The 21,244-nt window shown below is 38.7% G+C and overlaps 4 protein-coding genes across 7 annotated transcripts in view; 2 read left to right on the plus strand and 2 right to left on the minus strand.

The window, feature by feature from the left end:
- LOC144980234 (uncharacterized) overlaps positions 1 to 21,244 on the minus strand; it is a 240,613-nt gene that overhangs the window by 48,815 nt on the left and 170,554 nt on the right. The window lies entirely within an intron of this gene.
- Positions 1 to 21,244, plus strand: part of LOC144980233 (uncharacterized) — a 164,917-nt gene that overhangs the window by 44,717 nt on the left and 98,956 nt on the right. The window lies entirely within an intron of this gene.
- Positions 259 to 5,463, plus strand: LOC144980227 (putative cytochrome P450 12a5, mitochondrial). 2 transcript variants are annotated; one of them, XM_078927825.1, is made up of 2 exons: positions 259 to 377; positions 3,043 to 5,463. In XM_078927825.1, exon 2 carries the CDS (start codon positions 3,066 to 3,068, stop codon positions 4,713 to 4,715), a length of 1,650 nt encoding a protein of 549 aa, XP_078783951.1. In that variant the 5' UTR covers positions 259 to 377; positions 3,043 to 3,065; the 3' UTR covers positions 4,716 to 5,463. The 2 variants fall into 2 exon arrangements, with proteins under 2 accessions (XP_078783951.1, XP_078783952.1); XM_078927826.1 differs by having other exon boundaries at positions 280 to 440.
- LOC144980228 (putative cytochrome P450 12a5, mitochondrial) lies at positions 13,472 to 18,058 on the minus strand. Its single transcript, XM_078927827.1, has 2 exons — positions 17,891 to 18,058; positions 13,472 to 16,389 (listed from the first exon to the last, which is right to left on the minus strand). Exon 2 carries the CDS (start codon positions 16,338 to 16,340, stop codon positions 14,706 to 14,708), a length of 1,635 nt encoding a protein of 544 aa, XP_078783953.1. The 5' UTR covers positions 16,341 to 16,389; positions 17,891 to 18,058; the 3' UTR covers positions 13,472 to 14,705.

A 21,244-nucleotide genomic window follows, 5' to 3' on the forward strand; every position in this document is an offset into this window, starting at 1 on the left:
ATAATCGAAAGTGTTTGAAGTGGTCTCGAACCCGAAATCTTCTAAGTCACAGTGCAATCTATTAACCACTCGGCCACTCCGCGCACTTTGGAAAACAATACCAAAGACCTTGTAAAAGTAGCTGTAATTACGTCAATTTCGTCCTATCTATACCCAGCGCGTTTGTATTTAATTAAATTTCATAAAACAGAAGTTGCTTTTAAATGATTTGCGAATACACATGTGTTAATCTTCTTTATGTTACGGAGTATTACTATAACTGGGTACACTGTATTTTTTGGTGTGTTTGTTTTTATCCGGGTTTTCGAAGTGTGTTATATTATTCCAACCTATGGTTGTGATTGTAGTAAGCCATTATAGATGGCGTAGATATATCAGTAAGTCATGACATAGATTCTACGACTATTTGTGTGGATTTTACTTTCAGACGCTTTATAAACGTGAGTAGAGTTGTGATAGCTCATACGGTAGAGTCACGATTTTCCCGGGCAGGCGGAGTTGTCGTACTAGTAAGGTCGGGGGTTCGAGCCCCCATCGCCGCCACGATTTTTATTCTGTGTTGTCTTTCTGACACTTTCCTACTCCTTCCATTTCTTGTTATTAATAACTATAACATAATAGAGAGTGAGATTCAATTTGAAATTGGTATGTTTGGAAACTATTTTCCATATTATTATTATTGATTTCCGTGTGTTGCTGCGTGTTATTGTATTGGTGTGCTTTTAGTTTAGCATTGGATGCTCAACGTTTACCCGATAGATGCCTTGAGTAGTGATTTTTCTTATAAGATAAAATAAGATATACTTTATTGATCCTTGTATGGAAATTATAATTTTGTATCACAGCACAAGTCGGCAATATATAAAAAGAAATATCAAATGTTAATAAATTTAATGAAAATTGGCAAAGAATATCAAAAGACTTAAAATGTACAGTAGAATAACAAGCGGATATATTATGGTGACTATTATTATACTTGTAATAAAATTATCGTCCAATAAAAATATAAATAATTAAATGATTAAGAAGATACTTTATAAACTGGTAAAGGTTAAATGATATTATACTAAAACGTAGAGAGGGATATAACATAAAAATCGTGCTATTGCGACTGGGTACATATTACCTCTCAGGAATAAATAAATTATTTTGCGGTTATCACCTTATTCATAGAAACAGTTATCATTTGCTTTAAAGTAAAAGATTGTAGATAAGAGATTGAATAGGAGTTATAATATATTATTTCTAAGCAGTAAAATGTTCTATAACTATAAATATAATTATTGAATCACCTCTCTATAATATTATCCTTATTTCATACATAGATAGATGAAAATGTTGGCTTAATTATTTTTTTTTTAAAATAACTTTTACTTTAAATTTAGGAGAGGACACATAAGTTAAGATCATAAATTAGGTATTATCTACATGATTATGTTAAAACTGTAAGTGATTATGAAAATTAATTAATTCTCTCTTAAACATTGGGACTATGTCTAAGTCTAATTCAGTGGCAGTGCATAGTTTCTCACAGAATTAAAATGTCTTTGTTTTTTTTTTTTTTGTGATACAATGCAGAAGACGACCGCTTCTTTTGCTGAATTGAGTCTCTTTGTGTAGCGGATGAAATTAATCTCTAATGACTTTGTTTATTTTTTTCATTACATGATTTCAGATAAAAATAATCAGTCTAAAATTGAAGGAAATTTTAGCATTTTCTGGCAGAGTTTAAAGACTCTGTCGATCTTCGAATATTCAGATCTTTTGTTATTCCGACCTCAGGCAGGCAAATAGTAGCGTAGTAGTGATGATGCATATGTCATAGAACAGAAAAAGCAGCCTATTGTCCAGCTTCACTCTATTGTGTTTTCTTAAAAAATACATTCTAGTTTTAAGTTTTGATGTGAATCTCCAACTAATGGGAGCGATCTGTATATCCTTTCCATGTGCTCCAAGTCATTGGCACATTGGAATATGTGCTCAAAATGACCTACACATGGAAAAGTGTTCATAATTTGAGAAATATCACCTTTGGCCATATTGCTCAGCGTGACTCATGGGTATGTTTACAACTTTCATAAACACAGCAGCGTGTTTACATTTATTGAGAAATGTCCAATCGTTGTAAACCAACGAATCATGTGCTCGATGACTAGGTTGGACTAAAGCATGAGAATAGATCGTTCCCATTGTAACATAAGTAATGTTTGTACCAGATTGTAGAATGTATTTCACTGATTGAAATGATCCATTATTTACCGTTATACAAGGGTGCTCATACAATTACATTTAGCACTGAAAATTGAAAAATTAGCAAATGCAGTAAAAACTGATAAAACTGAAGCAATATACTTGGCTACCAACTCAACAATAGATATATGTTTTTTTATAAAGGAACTTTGTGTTTCGTCCACCATTGGACTGAATACACAACAGTGTTTTCCGTCCACTCGTGTACAAACACAGCTGTATATTCAATACACCGGAAGAGATTATAAGGGCTAAACTATTTGTCATAGCCCGAGAAGGCGAGGTGGCCGGCTGTTTTAGCACAGCGTAACTGTAGCCGGGGTGGGTTGAGATTGGGGTTCGAGCACCTTTCTAGGCATAATGTTTTCTGCTTTGTTTTTGTTTTTTGTAATACTCCCTTGTCAAAAAGTCTTAATTTTCAACTTCAACACGTCGACACAATTCCTGGTGACTCGAGCTGTTTGATCTGCTTTTAACATGTTTTTATTTATTTCCTTTTACTCACTGATAAGATTGTTATTTTAATTTAGGACACAATGAAGACTTTGGATACTAGACACTCTTTCCTGAAAAAGACCTGTGGTTTAATTCGTTCACCTGTAATTAGGGTAAATCGAAATAAATTTTAAGCTGACTAGTGTGTTTCTCTTACTTATAATGCCAGTTTCAGGCGAGCTTTGTTGGGACAGTGACGACCGTATACTTGGTCTAAGTAGGCGATTTTGCAGGAGCTATTCAAACAATATTATTATACACCTCTCTATTATAATTGTCTTCTTCTCTTTAAATCAGATTGATTGCACCCAAGGGAAGAAATGTTATCCTTTTCCAGAACAACAAGATGTATCTCCTCCCTGAGGATGAGGAATCCAAAGACGAATCATCAAGTAAATATCACACCTTTGCAAATGTACTCAGTGTCAGCCAAGGAAGAGTCCTGCCCACTTGATAGAGTCGACCCAGATAATAAGGCGACAGCAAAACCATTTAACGCCCTCCCTGGTCCTGGCGGTATCTACAACATACCTTTCATAGGGTTTCTGTTCCATCTGAAACCGTTCGGCAATCACACAATTGAGCAGATGCATCGTCTTCTAGATGAAATGGTTAGAGAGTACGGATCAATCTTCAAAGTCCAATTGAATGTGCCAGGAATTGTGATTAGCGATCCCAAGGACATCGCAACCGTGCTGCGATCTGAGGGGAAATATCCCTTTAGGCCAAATTTAGAAATTTTCGATGTTTACTACAAACGATCTAATAAACCAGCCAATTTATCAACTTTGCAGGGCCCTGAATGGTGGAAACTCCGAGCTCCTATACAGAGGATGTTAATGAGGCCCAAACAGTTGTCCCAATATCTTCCTATGATGAATGCAGTGGCGGATGATTTCGTTGAGGTATTAACCAAAGACACTGATTTTATAAAATCCCAGACAACAGAAGAAGCGTTTATGGCTTACTTTGCTGAGAGTGCTGGGCAAGCTTTTTTCAACAAAAGACTTGGCTTCTTAGACAAAGTTCAATCGGAAGAAACAAAAAACATGCAAAAAGCAACTCTGGACCTTTTTGAGATTTTATTCTCTTCTGCTGTTGGAGGTTCAAATGCGTTCCGATTTTACAGAAGTAAAGATTACAGAAAATTTGAGTGGGCTGCAAATTACTTACATCAAATGTCCAAAAAATACGTTACAGAAGCCAAAGAAAGTTTAGACACCAAGAAAGAGAGTGGGCAATTGGAGTCTGAGGAACCAAACATGCTGAGGACGCTTCTCCAAGACCTGACAGTGGACGATGCAGCATTGATAATGGACGGACTTTATACGGCAGCAGTAGACTCGTCAGCCGCAGGGTTACAAATCATTTTGTACACTCTAGCCAAACACCCAGACAAACAGGAAATACTCCGAGAGGAAATCACCAGCGTTCTCAGCAATGATGACAAGGATGTGACTCAAGAACATCTGGATAAAATGCCTTACTTGAAGGCTTGTTTGAAGGAAGTGTACAGAAGCAGGGGCCTTATTCCTCTTGGGCCTTCGAGGGTATTGCCAGAAGACGTTGTTATAGGGGGATATCATGTACCAGCAAAAACCTTAGTGTTCATATATACAGGAATGGCTTGTCATGATGACAACCTCTTTGAAAACCCCGAAGAGTTTGTGCCTGAACGCTGGCTACGTCAAAACAAACGGGACGAGAACGGACAAGGAGGACGTACTAGTAAAGGAAATCAGGACAACAGTTGGGCCGTTCTTCCTTTCGGGATGGGAAAACGTGGGTGTCCTGGAAGACGCCTCTTTGAACAGGAGTTGTATCTCATCGTAGCGAAACTCTTACAAAAGACGACAGTTGGTTTGTCAGACGAAAGTAGAGACACAGAATTTGAGTATCGTCTGTTTTGGAAACCTAGCAATCCCCTCAAGTTCACTTTCACCCCAGACGTGGAGGAACGCTCTTTTTAAATTCGTTCGGATTTTATTGGACACCGATGAAATATATTCTTTCTTCTGTCATCAACCATTCCATGTCACCCTCTATCTCCATTTGTGTCCATTAGATTTATATGTAGCATTTGATACCATAGACCATGGGTTTTTTGATCAATTAAATCATGGAGTTTGTGACACACGTTAACACGTGCTCGGACAAACATAGTTGGTAGTTTATAAACAATAGCGTGAATGATATGAACCTCTCTCTGGTCATTGTTATTGTTTTTATGCCGCCAAATAGATGAATAGTTAACATACATATTCTAGATTATAATATTATGAACCTTTTTTTTTTACACAGTTTTCTGTGTCAGTTCTATTGATCAAGCTGTTGAACAGTGAGTATTTTACTTAAACACACACCTTCGATATTAAGTCCTGTAAAGTTTGCTATGTTTACCAATCATTGCCATTGCTTACATTATGACGACTGTCCGAGAGGCGTTGTTAACTAAGTGTCTATAGAGTAGACAACTTCACTGCTAACGCCAATAAACTTTCGTAGTGGTGTTTGTTTCTTGACCTCATGAATAAACAAGTCACGCGATTGACCTACAATAGTTAACTACGTTTGAAATCACTGTGCAATGACGAGTTTTAAATGTTTCATTCTTTATCTTAAAGATGTTATAAAATATGTATTGTTGTATAAAGTATACGATATAGATACTATAATTATACTATAATTTTTTTTTATAAAATACATTTACAACCAGCACTGAGGAATTATTTCGTTCGCCTCATATCTGGGTTAGTTGTTTTGTTGGGTTTTTTTTTCTCTCATAGTGGGCTGGAAGGTCAATTTTTGTGCCATCTATTCCGGACAACATGGCTGACTTCCGGACAACATGGCTGACACCTGTTGACATTGAGCTTCGGCTCAGTGGATAGTCTTATGTTTCCATTTATTCACTGTGTGGAATCTTTAATTTTTACCTGATGTGGACTAATCTTAATATTGGAACTTTTAACTTAAGATCTATTAAAAGTAACATTCAAAAGGAACAACTGTGTCAAGATTTAGAAAGTTATAAAATCGATGTGTTGTGTTTACAAGAGACGAAGATCCAAGATGGCGTCGACCAAACAATAAATGGTCACAGACTGCTGTGCTTTGCTTCCAGTTCACCTCACTATGGATGTGGATTTCTCATAAATAAAAACTGCAGGGATTTGACTAGTGACGAATGGAATGTTTCGGACAGAATATGTGTTCTTGAGCTTAAGTGTAAGATCAATTCAAGGAACCAGAATAACGATAACAAAGACGATCACGGTAAGAAGACGTTCACTATCTCAATCGTAAATGTTTACGCACCAACAAGTCAACGCGCAAAACAATACCCAGAGGAAACTGATAAATTTTACAAAGACCTAGACGATACACTGAACAAAATAGGAAACAAATCAATATTAATAATTGCTGGAGATTTTAATGCCAAAGTATGAAAACGTCTCGACAGTAACACACTATGTTTAGGATCATACTCAAAAGGAAAACGTAACGATAACGGAGAAAAATTAGTCCAGTTCTGTGAACAGAGAAAACTTTTCATAACAAACAGTGCTTTCAACCACCCATCAAGACACCAGACAACATGGGTAGGACAAAGGAAAGACCAAACCCAAGACAAAATGATAACAATACACAACCAAATAGACTATATCATATGTCGACACCGCCATAAACACTACTCAACCAACTCGCGATCATACGGTGGTACACTGCTAACATCCGATCACAAACTTGTAAAAACGAATTTTAACATAAATGTGTACAGACAACGAAGACAGAAAGGTAAAACGGCAGTCAAAATAAACACGGCAAAAATAGTAAATGAGCGAGAATGTCACATTCATTACCAATATGAACTTAACTCAAGTCTATGGAAAATAAAGCAAAACAGTAATCCAAACAATGAATGGAAAGAGACGCAAGCGGCAATGAAATATGCGGGGGAAGAAAGTGCAGGCTCTATTAATACAACTAAGAACAAACCAAATCGAACGCCTAACATCGCTATTAACGATCTATCGCGGCAACAAAAAGAACTTAGGATCAGGATACAAAACACGAAAGACTCGGAAGAAATAATAAACCTGAAAACGGAACGAAACAAAATACTGCATTCAATTCGATCACTTACAATAAAACACAGAAACGAGGAATTAGACAAAAAAGTGGAAGACATAGAAAAGTCCAAAAATAACGCATCGTCTATGTTCAAAGCGACGAAATCTCTGAACCGAAAACCATTCGAGAACCCAAAACTACAGGATAAATTTGGCAAACAGACAACAAATCCCAACGATATCCTTGACATTGTAACTGACCACTTCCAGCAGAAATTTCACAAACAAGTCTCACAAATATCGCCCTTCTCAGGAAACCCTAGAGACCTAAACAACCGCATCACAACAACTGAAGTTAGAAATAGCATAAAGTGCCTAAACAATAACAGATCCCCAGGCGAAGATGAAATTCCCGCTGAATTGCTGAAATGCGGTACCCTCTCCCTGGATCTGAGCATTGCAAACATAATGAACAAAACATTCTCAACACACAAAGACTGGGACATAAACAGCGGTGTCCTAATTACAATACAAAAACCAGGAAAAACGAAAGGACCCGTAAACAACCTGCGCCTAATAACATTACTGAATACCATAAGAAAAACACTGTCAACTATTGCCCTCAACAGAATTAGACCGAAAATAGAAAATTATCTATCACATAGCCAAAGCGGGTTTCGCCAAGACCGAAGCACATCGGACGTTGTATGGACACATAAATGGTTGGCAGCAAAGGCACTCAAAGAAAACATATCCATAACATTATCCGGAATCGATATGTCCGCAGCCTTTGATACGATCGACAGAGGAAAACTTTTGGAGATATTAACAGAAATATTAGACGAAGACGAGCTCCGAATAATCCGATTTCTCCTCAGCAACACAAAGATACAACCAAGGATATACGGGGCCACAAAACAGACGCAGTTCGAAAGTAACATCGGGACCCCCCAAGGAGATAGTCTGAGCCCGATTCTGTTCACAATATACTTAGAACACGCTCTGAAAGAAGTTCGAAAAGTCATTCCAAAACCAACGACTCATATTGAGAATGCAATCCCTAGAGAAATCGCCTATGCAGATGATGTCGATTTTATTGGATCAACACCAGCAAATATAGACATCATACAAAATACCCTCATGAAATATAACCTCCAAGTCAATGCCAATAAAACCGAATTTACAACAATATCGAGGAACAAAGAGGAATGGAAAAGAACAAAGAAAGTCGGCTCACTAATTGGAGACACCGAGGATGTACAAAGAAGAAAACAGCTATCAAACGCCGCACTCAGTAAACTCACCAATGTATGGATTAGAGGTGACAAAATAAAGAGAAAAACCAAACTGAAACTGTACCATGCTCTTGTAAAACCGGTACTTCTGTATAACTGCGGCACTTGGGCGTTGACAAAATCCGAAGAAGAACATCTGGATGCCTTCCATCGCACACAGCTAAGAAGGGTACTGGACATCAAATACCCCAAAAAGATCTCAAATGAATCACTCTATAAGATCACAAAAGAAAGACCAATCTCCCTTGACATTTTACAACAACGATGGCAACTTTTCGGTCACATACTACGCAGGGACAAAAACATACCAGCAAACCAAGCCATGTCGGGATACTTCCAAAAACACGGGAACCTTTTCAGAGGAAGACCGATCACAACACTCCCCGTGATCCTAAACAAAAACCTCACAACACTTGGACAAAGCAATAGTCTCATAACGGCAGGGGACCTTGAAAATCTGAGAACCCTAGCAGAGGACCGGCAATATTGGAGACACCTCACACAGGAAATACTGGAAACAGCCAAGGCGACCCGATCTTTCGGTCGAGACGCGAAAGGCATCTAAGAAGTAAGTCTATTCCCCTATATTATATGTTTTTCACCTTGCTTTCTGTCTTTGACTTGGAATGAGATTACTTGGTTTTGTTCTGGCCCTGGTTTAAGTCCTTTGCTGGGAGGGAAATGCTCTTACAGATTTGGAATATAATAGTATTTAAATCATTTTTTCTGATAAGCAAAATGATTATTTTTAAAATTGCAAACTGATTTGCAAGCAGGTGAGTGTGTTCATTTTAGAAGGATTCGTGATGGTGTTTGTTTGTTTTACTTTTAAAAGTTTTACGGCACTTGCAACACATTTAGATCATATCAGCGTCAGTAAAACGGAAGAAAATGGAATAGTAAAAAAAAAAAAACAATTTAGATGTACAGGTAGAGAACTTGAGGAAAAAGTAAGACAAATGGGAAATGGTACTAATAAAGAACAGATGTAGATTCCATAAGCACACTAATCAGTGTACTAAGTTTGAGATCGCCTAAAACTGTCATCCAAACACCAGCAGAAGATCACACTAAGAAGAATACATTAAAATATTTACAAATCGTATGTAAAGAAATACAAAATAAAAGAGAGATGAGTTACAAGGAAAAAAATATAATCTCCCAAAACTAACTGGACATTTGACTGTTTCCCTCTCAGCCTGGGCCAGGACATTATCAAGATTTAATTCCAAGACAAAGATAGAAAGGAAGATGGAAAGCAAATCTCGGGGGATAGAAGGCACAGTAGGAACAAGCAACTCTGTCGCCTTTGGGAGACCAAGAACCCTACCTCAGCTGCTGGTGTCTGGATGATAATTATTTATAATCTGATACTAAGTACTTACACTGATCGTGGGCGTTCTTAGAATCTCTACATCTGTTCCCTGCTCTGTGATCTAGTGCTATCATACTCGTCGTGGAAAAGGCACTGTACTCACATTCTCTCACCGTACTCAGGTGTAAAATGAATACCTGGTCGTTAACAGCGTTGATTTTGTCGGAATAAAATATATGTCAATATCGCCTTACAAGTGTAGGTTCTCATATTACGTGTTCTGTTGGTCAGGGACCCTTGTTAAAGGGCCTTAAGCATGTTTAGTGGTATGAACCTAGCCTTCGGTCCGTAGGGTCCGAAGTTCGAGTCCCGCTCTGAGTGGCGCATAGTTGAGTCAGTGGCAAAGGCTCTTTAATCAGATTGTCTCAAAATACTCATGTGTAAAATGAGTAACTGGCTTTGACAACGTTGTGTCTCTCGGAAAAGAATAATTATTGTTTTACATGTACAGTGTTGCTATTGGCTTAGGACTCCTTGTAAAGTGCTTGAGCACGTTTAGTGGTTATTGCGCTATATACATTCTCAGGGTTCAGAGCAGTATTATGCTGGTGTGGTATAGAAAATGAACAGATGGTAATACGACTCAAGGCACTCGGGTGAAGGTTTTGTGTACTCGGGTGTAAATAAGTACCTTCCTTTTGGAAGTGCGGATATTGTAAGAGTGATAGTTCAGAAATGACGCCTAACAGCTTACTGGGAATGTATGAAATGGAAATATGGTACCACATTATACTGGCCTGTTGGGGGAATAACGGAAACATTGTGAAGCGCATTGGTCATAGTAAATGTGTTATATTAATATTCATATTTGTCTTTTATTTTTTTTTAAATTCTTCAATGAGGTGGGCGAGTCAACAAAGAAGTCCGCTAAAGATAAACTAATCGGGACCAGAAAATAGTTTATCTTAAAGAAAGTTAATATTAATACTTGTTTCTTTTTCTTTTTTTTTTTTTTTTGTTATCGAGGGGAACAACTATTCACTTCAAATTCAGGTATGGGTAAAATTCCAGTAGCCTCCCGTGTCGGTCAATTATAGATAGTATGCTCTTGGCTAAGAAGAAGCTCATAACATTGCCATCCATAAGTATAACGGACCAACACACAAAACTGTGTGTATCCATGAACGTTTAAAGTCAGGTTAAAACAGCTCAGTGAGCATTACTCATAAACGCGGATGGCAAAAAACAATAACAAAGACCTGAGTGACGTCATCTTCGAACTATCTTTTGATACATTTGTCTTCTCGCTTGGTGCCGACATGTTTCTTATTTTGTTTGGATAAACGGGGGTGGGGGGAGGAGTTGTGGGCGGATTGAGATGAATGAAACATTGAGGAAGACAAAGAAACAAAACAATAAACAATAAAAAGGAACAGACAAGTGATTAAATTTATAAAAGTAAACAAAAACATGAAAACAAAAAAAAAAAAAAAACACACACACACAAAATAGCAAACAAAAACAAACAGAAACAAAGACGTGATTAAAATGTAAAGTAAACAAAAACAAAAAAAATAAGAGAAGAAAAAGACAACACACAGAACCAAAGAAGTGATAATAATTATAAAATAAACAAAAAAAAAAAAAAAAAAAAAAACAGAGAAAAAAATAAACAGGAACAAACAGGTGATTAACATTATAAAGTAAACAAAAAAAAAAAAAAAAAAAAAAAAAAAAACAAAAGACGAAAACAGACTTGAGCATTTGTATAGCTCAAACTCCACATCAACGTGTGGGGCCAGTACTCTTCATAGGCTATCCACGGACAACAGCAACTCTTAACATATAGATAGTTCGAAGATGACGTCACTCAGGCCTTTGTTATTGTTTTTGCCATCCGCGTTTGTGAGTTGTTCTCACTAAACTGTATTAACCAGACGATAAAAGTTCATGGTTACACAGAGTTTGTGTATTGGTCCGTTATACTTCCGGATGGCAATGTTATGAGCTTCCTAGCCAAGCGCATACTATCTATATCTCAAACTCCACTTAAACGTGTGGGGCCAATACTCTTCATAGGCTATCCACGGACAACAGCAACTCTTAACATATAGGATGAGACAGGAGGCCTATTAGGCCTTAATAAGGCGGCTATGTGGTCTTGTGGTATGACTCTCGCTTTCAGGTCGAAATGTCATGGGTTCGAGTCTGGCTTGGCGCATAGTTGAGTCCTTTGAAACGCCTCTTTACTCATATTCTCTAACCGTACTCAGGTGTCATATGAATACCTGGCCGTTAACCGCGTTGTCTCTGTCCGAAAAAAACATGTAATAATATCGCCTAACAGGCGTCATGTCCCGTCTTACATGTTAAATGTTGATGTTGGTCAGGGACCCTTGATCATGTTTAGAGGATATTGCTCTATATAAAAGCTCATTTGATTAAAATACAATATTTTTTTTATGACAGAGACAACGCCCAGGTATTCTTTTAAAACCTGAGTACAGTGAGAGAATTCTAGTAAAGAGCCTTTTCCAAGGACTCAAATATGCGCCAAAAAGTAGATCATGACCACAAAGAGCAGTTTACTTTAACAGGGTCGAGGCCTATTCGTGTTTCTAATTAAAAGATAAATAATAAGATTACCTTTATTCATCCCATAGGGGAAATTTGTCTCTAGAGACTATTCCAAGGGAGGACTGGAATAACATAGGCGTTAGCCGCAGTACAGAGCCACAAATTGAGCTATGGCGTAGTGCCTTGCTCAAGGCCACATAGCGCAGCGGCGGGTGATCGAACTCGGTACCTTCCGGGTACGAAGCAAAGACCGTACCACAGGGCCACACTACCCCAGACTTGGATGAGTTGGCGTATACAAGTGGGAAAATAAACGGGATATGACGAAACGTGATTTTATACTAAGCTTCTAGTTTGTTTTTGTTTTTACGGGTTTTACGGAGCTTCCAACACATTTAGGTCATATCAGGTAAAAAGGGAGAATATGGGATAGTAAAAAGTTATAGAATGACAATTAAAGCAGCCAGTTAAGACAAAGGGGAAGGTACAAAGAAGATTGGCGTAGATTCCAAGAGCATACCATCGATGTACTTAATTAGAGATCACCTAAATGTCTCATCCTGAAGTTAAGCACAGGTCCCCAATAAGAGGAACATACTCAAATGTTTACAAATCATATAAAACTATAACATGTCCAATGTGAACAAAACATAATACAGTGCATAACAGAGAGATGATTTACAAAGAAAAAAAATATCAGCTCCCAGAACTAACTATACATTTGACTGTTTCCCTCTCGGCCAATGTGTCCGGCCAGGGCCAGGACAAAATCAAGTAATTTCATTAAAAGACAAAGACAGAAAACAAGTTGAAAAACAGTTAAAGGGGGATAGAAGACACAGTAAGTTCCTTCCTTCCCACTATGGGAGGTCAGGAACACCACTCAGATACAACACTTACAATACAAAATATGATTCGTTCATAATACAAATCATGTATCGTTTGTTTGTTTGTTTTTTGCGGCTATGTTGTCTAGTGGTATGGCACTCGCCTTCAGATCTGAAGGGCCTGGGTCCGAGCCTAGCTCGGCGAATATTTGAGTCCTTGGAAAAGACTCTTTATATTCACATTCTCTCACCGTATCCAGGTGTAATATGAGTACCTGGCCGTTTACAGCGTTGTCTCTGTCCGAAAAAAAATGTAACATCGCCTAACAGGCGTCATGTCACGTCCTAAATGTTAAATGTTGCTGTTGGCCAGGGACCCTTCGTAAAGCGCTTTGGGCACATTTAGTGGATATTGCACTGTATAAAAGCTCATTTTTTTAAAAGGCGCCTGCAACACATTTGGGCCATAAAAGCAAGTCTAAGTCCGTAAAAAGAAAGAAAACGCGAGAAGTAGTCAAGATATTCTATAATTACAATTCAAAGCACACAAGAAAAAGTAAGGCAACGAGGAAGTGGTTCATATGGGGAACATGTGTTGATTCAAAGAACCTAACTTGAGCTTTGAACTTTTATATACCGCAATATCCACTAAACGTGCTTAAAGGTCTTTACAAGGAGTCCCTGACCAACAGCAACACGTAACATGCAGAACGAGACATGTCGCCTGTTATGCGACAATACATTATTTTCCGACAGAGATAACGCTGTTAACGGCCAGGTACTCATTCTACACCTGCTACGGAATGTGAGTAATGAGCCTTTTTCCAAGGACTCAACTATGCGCCTAGCGAGGCTCGAACCCAGGACCTTCCGATCCGAAAGCCAATGTCATACCACAAGACCACATAGCCGCGTACCATCACGGTTCATAGTTTAAGAACGACTGAACGTCTCACCCATACACTTACACACAATCCAACTGAAAGTAACAAACTCAATTTTTTAAGAAAATTTTAATTTTAAAAGAATAACGATCAACATAACGGAGATGGTAAACAAGGAACAAAACTGACCTCTCAAAACTAATACATACGTTTGGCTGCTTCCCTTCCAGCCAATGACTCATGCAAGGACCAGGACAAAACAAAGTAATTCCATTCCAAGACAAAATCAAAAGGCAACTAAGAAAACATATAGTATAAGGGAATAGAAGACACAGCAGGTGACCTCCTTCACATCTTGGGAGGTCAAAGACACTACCCAGTATCACTACATTGCACTACACAGGAGATGATCATTATCATCATGTTTCACTACATTGCACTACACGGGAGATGATCATTATCATCATGTTTCACTACATTGCACTACACAGGATATGGTCATTATCATCATGTTTCACTACATTGCACTACACAGGAGATGATCATTATCATCATGTTCCACTACATTGCACTACACAGGATATGGTCATTATCATCATGTTTCACTACATTCCACTACACAGGAATTGATCATTGTCATCTTGTTCCCACATAACATGATCAAAGAGCCTTGCACAGAGTTCCTAGCCAAAAGCAACATATAACATGTAGAATGAGACATGGCGTCTGATAAGCGATATTACATTTTCCCCCGACAGAGACAACGCTGTTAACGGCCATATACTTATTTTACATCTGAGTACGGTGAGATAAAGCGAATGTAGATATTTTTTTCAATGACTCAACTATGCACAGCTCAGAACAGAACTCGAATCCATGACCTTCCGATCCAAGTGCGAGTGTCATAACCAGACCACATAGCCGAAAGAAGCAAGGATCCTACAAAAGGGTACATAGAAAATTCCCATGAAACAAAATTCCGAACAGTTTCACATATCCAGAGGCGTAAAGGTGAATTTAAGCGGTTTTACGGGCTTACGAAACAGTCTATACTCGAACTCCGTGTCCAGGCTTTCGTCCGCCAATCCAATTTTCAGTCTTTGCAGCAATTTCGACACGATGAGATATATTTCCTGCTCAAAGAGACGTTTCCCAGGACACCCACGAGGTCCTACTCCAAAGGGAAGTAACGCCCAATTGCTGTCCGTGTCATTTCCACCGCCACTTTTATCTCCCTTCCCATCATTGTTTTGTTTCAGGTTTTGACGCAGCCAGCGTTCGGGTAAAAACTCACGAGGGTTTTCAAAAAGATTTTCATCATTGCAAGCAGCGAGACTGTAGATGTAGATTTGAACTCCAGCTGGTATAGTATATCCCCCAAGGACAACATCCGTGGGGAGAATCCGTGTAGGCCACAGGGGAAGGATTGGTTTGGATCTGTACACTTCTTTAATACACGCCTTTAAGTAAGGCATTTTATCCAAGTGTGATTGGGTTACGTTAGTGTTGCCACCATCATCATCGCCTTTACCAAGAACATTGTGTATTTCTTCTCTGAGTTTTTCTTGTATATCTTGGTGTTTGGCAAGAGTATGTAAAACAACTTGCATCCCGGCGGCAGAGGAGTCAATGGAGGTTAGGTAAAGGCCCTCTATAATTACAGCCGCTTCCTCAACGGTGACGTCATTGAGAAGTGACGTCAACATATCAGGGCCATCCGTATCAGATACGTCATCTTTCTTCTCCTTCCGGTTCATCTTTTCTCTAGCTTCTCTTACATATTTCTTATTGATTTCAGTCGAATAATTCATAGCCGCTTCGAATTTTCTATAATCTTTACTTCTGAAAAATCTGAAGGCGTTAGAACTCCCAATCTCAGTTTGATACAAGACATCGAATACAGTTATGACATCCTGTTGCAATTTCCTTATTTCTTCGGACTGGACTTCGTCCAAAAAGCCAAGTCGCTTGTTGTAGAGAGCAGTCCCAGCGCTTTCGGCCATGTACGCCATAAAAGCATCCTCTGATGTGTAGTTTTCCATAATGTTTCCACCGGTCACCATCTTAATGAAATCGTCCGCAACGTCATTCATCATAGGAAGATACTGGGAAATCTGTCTGGGTCTCATTAGCATTCGTTGCATGGGGGCTCGAACTTTCCACCATTCCGAGCCTTGCAAACTCGCCACATTCGGTGGTATGCGAGTCCGCCTGTAGTAAGCATCGAAGATATCGAAATTGGGTCTCCTCGGATATTTCCCTTCGTTTCGCAGCATGACAGCAAAATCTTTAGGGTCGCTGATCAGAACTGCGGGGACTTTTAATCTAATTTTGAAGATGGGGCCGTATTGTTTTATCAAATCGTCAAACAGGAGGTTGACGGACCCGTTTGTGTATTTGGTAAATGGTTTCAAATGGAACAGAAATCCGATATAAGGTAAGTTATAAATACCAGTAGGCCCTGGAATGGCCTCAAATGGCTTGGCTGATGTCGTTTCACTCTTGAGGTTATCCACTGGACAGGACGCTGTATTAGCAGAAATTATATTGGTTGGATGATACGTCACGGCCTTTCTCATTCTGACAAAGGAGCGCCATTTTCTAGCTTCAATCAAGGAAATCATCTCTCGCTATCACTTTTTACCTCTTAGGCTGCTTGACTAGACTCAAAGACTATGGAATAAAGAAAAAAATCAAATTACTTACTTATTACTTACGTGAGCTTTTATGTAGCGTAATATCCACTAAATGTGCTCAAAGCGCTTTACACGGGGCTATGGCTAACAGCAACACTTAACATGTAGGGTATGAAGAGACGCATGTTAAGCGATATTACAATTTTAAATCAGACAGAGACAACGCTGTTACCGACAAGGTACTTTTACACCTGAGTACGGTGGAGAGAGTGTGAGTAAACAGCCTTTTCCAAGAACTTAACTATGCGTCGAGCGAGGCTACTCAAACCCAGGACCATCGGATCCAAAAGCGAGTGTCATACCACTAAACCACACAGCCGCAAGACGGAGACAAGGTTGTGACCAGCAAGGTAGGTAATCATTTGCTTCTTCAACAGTGGATTCGAACCTTTGACCTGCGTGTCACAAGTAGAGTGACATACCACAAGACCAACAAGTTGTAATTATTTGTCGTTGAATCAACTAAACAATCTAAAAAACGTGTGCATTTAGACGGCGCAATATCCACTACACGTGCTCAACCTGCTTTACATTTAGTCACAGCCAAAGCAACATTTAACATGTATTTACTCGTAGAGCGAGACACGGCGCCTGTTAGGCGATAATACAATTCTTTTGTCCGACAGAAACACGACTGATACGGCCAGGGCCAGGAACTCATTTTACACCTTATTACGGTGAGAGAATGTGAGTAAAGAGCCTTTTCCAAGGACTCAACTATGCGTCGAGCGAGGCTCAAACCCACGATCTTCCGATCCGAAAGTGAGTGTCATACCAAAAGAGAACACAGCAACACAACCCTATTCTAATACTGAAATGTTATTCATATTTAACCCCAGAGTTACTTAGGCATAACGTGAAACTCAATTCTTGTATTCATTCTGATTTATTTATAGCAATTTTCATGAATATTTCTATAGATAGAATGAGGTTGACGTCACTTATGTCTTAATGCTTTTTGCCATCCACATCTAGCTATGATTAATTCTCACTAAACTTATAAGATATCGTCGCTTAGGCATTCCACGAAGGAATATAGATACTTCATCAAACAAGATGTCTGATGTCAACAGGAATCACCCATGTTGTCCAAGTGAGCAAATAGCGGGTCAATAATTTTAAACAAGGAAAAAAAGCGAAAGTGCCTAAAGCGGGGATCGAACCCGGGACCTTCCGATTCACAGCGCAACATCTTTAACCACTCGACAACTCCGCCCACTGTATTAACTAGATTATAGTCCTTCGAAAGATTGCAAATAGTTTTGTGTGGTAGTCCGTTATAATTCCGGCTGGCATGGGTTATGAGCTTCTTCGTTAAGCGCATACAATCTATAACAATCTATTTATTGTGTTTATTATACCATACAAAAAGCAAAGATTTATAAATTATTGGCATTATTATTGTTATAATTGTTATAATAATATAATACATTCTAAGTAGCTGAAGGATAATAAAGAGGTTTCGATAATATACATACAATTTACTTGGAACTGTCCAGCACAAAACCACAAAAAGACACAGACAACTGGTATACTTTGAAATTGACAAATAAATGATTTGGATTGTGCTGAAACTGTTTGCTGTGTTACATTCCAAGCACAGACGGAGTCAGCGATATTTTGAGAGAGACGCAAGCGAAAATTCTGAAGTGTCGATAACGGGGTTTTTTTTTTAAGATAGAAGACGATACAAATCTAGATATGTTACGTTGTTTCAAGTCGGTAAATACCACCCCTCTCTCTCTCTCTCTCTCTCTGTCTCTCTCTCTCTCTCTCCCTCTCCCTGCGTCTCTCTCTCTCTGTGTCTCTGTCTCTCTCTCTCTGTCTCTCTCTCTCTCTCTCTCTCTGTTTCTCTCTGCCCCCCCCCCTCCTCTCTCTCTCTGTCTCTCTCTCTTTCTCTCTCCCTCTGTGTGTGTGTGTGTCTGTCTCTCTCTCTCTCTCTGTCTCTCTCACTCTCTCTCTGTTTCTCTCCGCCCCCCCCCCCTCTCTCTCTCTCTCACACACTCTCTCTCTATCTTTCTTTATCTCCTCTATCTCTCTTTTTCTCCCCCCCCCCTCTGTCTCTCTCGCTCTGTCCCTCTCATACTATGCGCTTGGCTAAGATGCTCATAACATTGCCATACGGAAGTACAACGGACCAACACACAAAACTGTGTGTAACCATGAACGTTTATAGTCAGGTTAATACATTTCAGTGAGCATTACTCATAAACGCGGATGGCAAAAAACAATAACAATGACCTGAGTTACGTCATCTTCGAACTATCTATAGTGTGTAACACGATTGATATTCGGCACGGGTTTTCGCAGCTTTCTATCATATTCAGATGTGAATTCTCCTCACTAAATGAATTCTCTCAGACGAAAGATAGTGTGAAGTTGAGAGAAAGTTAAATGGATTAAGTGTGACTAATAAATAATGGAACAGCACAGAACTTATGAAGTGTCGGCCTGTATATACACACACATACATATTAGATTGTCATATTCGTTGAAACATTATAGATAAATATGTGTGTATGTGTGTGTGTGTGTGTGTGTGTGTGTGTGTGTGTGTGCAATAGAAAAGGAGAGAGAGAGAGAGAGAGAGAGAGAGAGAGAGAGAGAGAGAGAGAGGGTGATGATGGAATAATGAGTTCAACACTATATAATATATCAAGAATATGCTATGCGGGACTGGGGGGAGGGGGGGGGGGGGGGTGTAATTGAAGAATACTAGACGGCGACAGTGTTATTATTGACCCCCAACCTACCCTATAAGGTAATTTTAAAATTATCAAGTCGGGGCGGGGGGGGGGGGGGGGGGGGGAAAAAAAAAGAAATATAGAGAAGTATAAGAGAGAGAGATAGATAGAGAGAGAGAGAGAAGATAGAAGAGAGAGAGAGAGAGGGAGAGAGAGAGAGAAGGAGAGAGAGAGAGAAAGAAGAGAGAGAAGAAGAGAGAGAGAAGAGAAGAGAGAGAGGAGAAGAGAAAGAGAGAGAGAGAAGAAGAGAAAGAAGAGAGAGAGAGAGAGAGAGAGAGAGAGAGAGAGAGAGAGAGAGAGAATGTGGGAGAACGGGAGAGGAAAATGCGTTTCAACGTTATATTTAAAATAAAGGAGAGAGAAAAAAAATAAAAACAAAAATAGAAAAAAACCCAACAACAACAGTAAAAGTATAGATAGAATGCGCTTGGCCAAGGAGTTCACAACATTGCCATCCGGAAGTTTAACGGACCAACACACAAACTCTGTGTAACCATGAACTTTTATAGTCTGGTTAATACAGTTTAGTGAGAACAACTCACAAACGCGGATGGCAAAAACAATAACAAAGGCCTGAGTGACGTCATCTGCATACTATCTATATTCTTCTAAATTGAAACCGAAATAGAATAAACTCCCCAAGATTAAGTGGAAGCCTTGTCGTCAAGTTGGAAAAGAATATAAAAGAAGTATTTTGTTACAGTACAATTTGGTGTTGATCACCATTAAATATAGAAGTAGAGATGCGAACTACTGATTACAAAACAAACAAATAAATAAATAAATAAATAAATAAATAAATAAATAAATAAATAAAACGATGACGATGATCATGATAATGATATTAACGTTCAATGTTACACATAGTTTGTGTGTTGGTCCATTACACTTCCGGATATAAATGTGACCTTTTTAGCCAAGCGCAGACGATCTATAAATATTATGTGTATTTGTACGACTGATATAGCGAGATGAAATGGTGTGTATTTTATTTAAACACATACCATCAATACACAAATGCCATGTACAGACTTGACACTGAACATCCACATACGGACGGAGTAACTACGCTTCATCTCAATACGATTCAATAGTCTGATGTCACGCCGGCTGGCAACGGCGGCCATCTTGGTTCTAAACAAAGAAAATCATTACTTTTTATTTTTCATGCTGGCTAGAACTTTTCATATGTCTTGTGATCAGAATGTGTAAGAGTCAAAACAATGATCAAATTTATGTATGTGTTTTTTTTTCCTCTGGATACCCTTTATACTCGCCGGAGAAATATTTCATACGGGCGTCCGCCTTTGTTCCGATAGTTTAGAGCCAGTGTTACTCAGTTACCATGCGTCATTAGGAAGGAAGTGACGTTACGACTGTTGAATAGTATTCATTTTGGTCTCCGGCACATATATAGATAGTTCGAAGATGACGTCACTCGGGTCCTTGTTATTGTTTTTTGCCATCCGCGTTTATTAGTAATGCTCACTGAACTGTATTAACCCGACTATAAACGTTCATGGATACACACAGTTTTGTGTGATTGTCCGTTATATTTCCGGATGGCAATGTTATGAGCTTCTTAGCCAAGCGCATACTATCTATAGATAGTATGCAGATGACGTCACTCAGGCCTTTGTTATTGTTTTTGCCATCCGCGTTTGTGAGTTGTTCTCACTAAACTGTATTAACCAGACTATAAAAGTTCATGGTTACACAGAGTTTGTGTGTTGGTCCGTTATACTTCCGGATGGCAATGTTGTGAACTCCTTGGCCAAGCGCATTCTATCTATAGATAGTTTACGCTTGGCTAATAAACTCACAACATTGCTTTCCGGCAGTATAACGGACCAACACACAAAACTATGTGTAACCTTGAACGTTATACTCTGGTTAATACAGTTTAGTGAGAATTGCTCATGAATGTGAATGGCAAACCCCCTCTCCCCCCCCCCCCCCCCCCCAAAAAAAAAAAAAACAAAAAAAAAACAAAAAAAAAAACAAACAAAAAAAAAAAAAAACAAAACAAAACAAAAAAAAAAAAAAAAAAAAAAACAAACAAACAAAAAACAAACAAAAAAAAAAAAA

Source organism: Berghia stephanieae, chromosome 9, assembly GCF_034508935.2.
Source record: "Berghia stephanieae isolate SIO BIC M18660-M18661 chromosome 9, UCSD_Bste_1.3, whole genome shotgun sequence".
In the NCBI taxonomy this organism is placed as follows: domain Eukaryota; kingdom Metazoa; phylum Mollusca; class Gastropoda; order Nudibranchia; family Aeolidiidae; genus Berghia; species Berghia stephanieae.